This window comes from Meleagris gallopavo (assembly GCF_000146605.3).
Source record: "Meleagris gallopavo isolate NT-WF06-2002-E0010 breed Aviagen turkey brand Nicholas breeding stock chromosome 4 unlocalized genomic scaffold, Turkey_5.1 Chr4_random_7180001948406, whole genome shotgun sequence".
NCBI lineage: Eukaryota > Metazoa > Chordata > Aves > Galliformes > Phasianidae > Meleagris > Meleagris gallopavo.
Window position 1 is genome coordinate 1 of NW_011094946.1, and position 1,814 is coordinate 1,814.

The window sequence follows — 1,814 nt, forward strand, 5'->3', positions numbered from 1 at the left end:
TTTTTTTTTTTTTTTTGTTAGGAAAAAGATTAGTGTTCTGATTAAATGCAAACGTTTTTAGAACGTGCCAACTTGTAAATAGAAGCACACAGCTATGTGCAGCAACGCCCTGAGAGGGTGGACTGCTGTAACGTGCCAGTAGACACTGAGTGCCCTACGTGTCACAGACCTCCTCCCAGCTTTTGGCACCAATGATATTCAGGTAAACAGAAAAGAACAGTCTCCACTGAAATATCAAATAACAACTGCAAAGCGAGACACTTTGCTCACTGCTAAGTTTCACTGCACTGTGTCTGACAGTCACTCAGGAACACCCATTCCCAAAAGCCAGAAAGCCAGAGACATACCAACAGCAAATCCCAAGGCCCTGCAGCAGTGTACAGAGGAAAGCCATACAAAGCATTCAGCATGAGCACAGGACTTGTGCCTGGCCTGAGCACAGAGGCACCAGCACAAGGTGGTAGCACCAACTGTGGTGGCACCCACAAAAATTGCAGCCACCAGCTTGGTCTTTTGAAAGCCAGTTATTTTGACAGCTTACCCACTCTCTCCACTCCAACAGATCGCGGCCACAGGGATCTGTCACACAGATGAACATGTTCTAGAAGGTAACTTTGCTGGTGTGGAATTCCCAGTCATCCTAGGCCATGAAGGAGCTGGGATTGTGGAGAGCATTGGAGAAGGAGTGACCTCTGTGAAACCAGGTAACCAACACATGCAGCCAGAACTCAGCTCTCAAAGGCTGCCCAGAGATCAGAAACTCCCTCTGGCTGCACACCAATTGTGCTACGCTCTCACACACACTTTCCTCATCCATACCACAAAGTGCTTGAGGCGGGCTCTGAACGTGTTGTTCAGACAGGGAAAGCAGAGCGTTCATGCCAGGGTGCCGTCATCACAAAGCTCACCAGAGGCACACCAACAGGCCGCTGAGTGAGAGGCAGCTAACAGTGCTGGATCTGCTTTGTTCCAGGAGACAAAGTCATTCTCTTTCCACTTCCTCAGTGTGGAGAATGCAGCTTCTGCTTGAATCCTGACTCCAACTACTGCCTGAAATCACAGTGAGTTTGTTTTCACCTACCCCTTTACCCAAGCAGGCTAAACTGTCAACAATTCTGACATGCACACACCTTACATGTACCTTACGTGATGAACAACTTACACACATACTTCCAACAGCTTCACTGAACCACAAAACCTGCTGCCTGACAAGACCAGCAGATTCACTTGCAAAGGAAAACGGATCCATCACTTCCTCTGGAACAGCACCTTTGCAGAATACACTGTTGTGCCTGAGTACACCCTGGCCAAGATAGATGCTGCTGCACCTCTGGACAAAGTCTGCTTGCTTGCCTGTGGTTTTTCTACAGGCTATGGGGCTGCCATCAACACTGCCAAGGTTGGTATTCAGACGTGTCGAAAATAAGCATCTCACAGCCACTTTCACATCCTCAAAAAAGCAACAGACTTCCTCCTCACACAGGAGACTAATTCAGCCCCACGTCATGCAGGTAAAACCGGGCTCCACCTGTGCTGTCTTTGGCCTCGGAGGAGTCGGCCTCTCTGTTGTCATGGGCTGCAAGGCAGCTGGAGCATCCCGCATCATTGCCATCGATATCAACAAGGACAAGTTTGCCAAGGCCAAGGAGCTGGGAGCCACTGAGTGCATCAACCCTAAAGACTTCAAGAAGCCTATCCAGCAGGTGCTCACCGAGATGACCGGTCATGGTGTGGACTACTCCTTTGAGGTCATTGGGACTTCAGATACCCTGGTATGTGACATTTTAGCACATCCTCCTTCCCAGAATCCCATC

At 49.2% G+C, this 1,814-nt stretch overlaps 1 protein-coding gene across 1 annotated transcript; it reads left to right on the forward strand.

The window, feature by feature from the left end:
* Positions 1-520: 520 nt before the first annotated feature.
* Positions 521-1,811, forward strand: LOC104915446 (alcohol dehydrogenase 1-like; the record flags this gene model as incomplete). The annotated part of the gene is made up of 4 exons (XM_010726342.1): positions 521-704; positions 974-1,061; positions 1,180-1,399; positions 1,512-1,811. Coding segments are annotated over 4 exons (792 nt in total), but the record flags the coding sequence as incomplete, so codon positions are not given.
* Between the last annotated feature and the right edge of the window lie 3 nt (positions 1,812-1,814).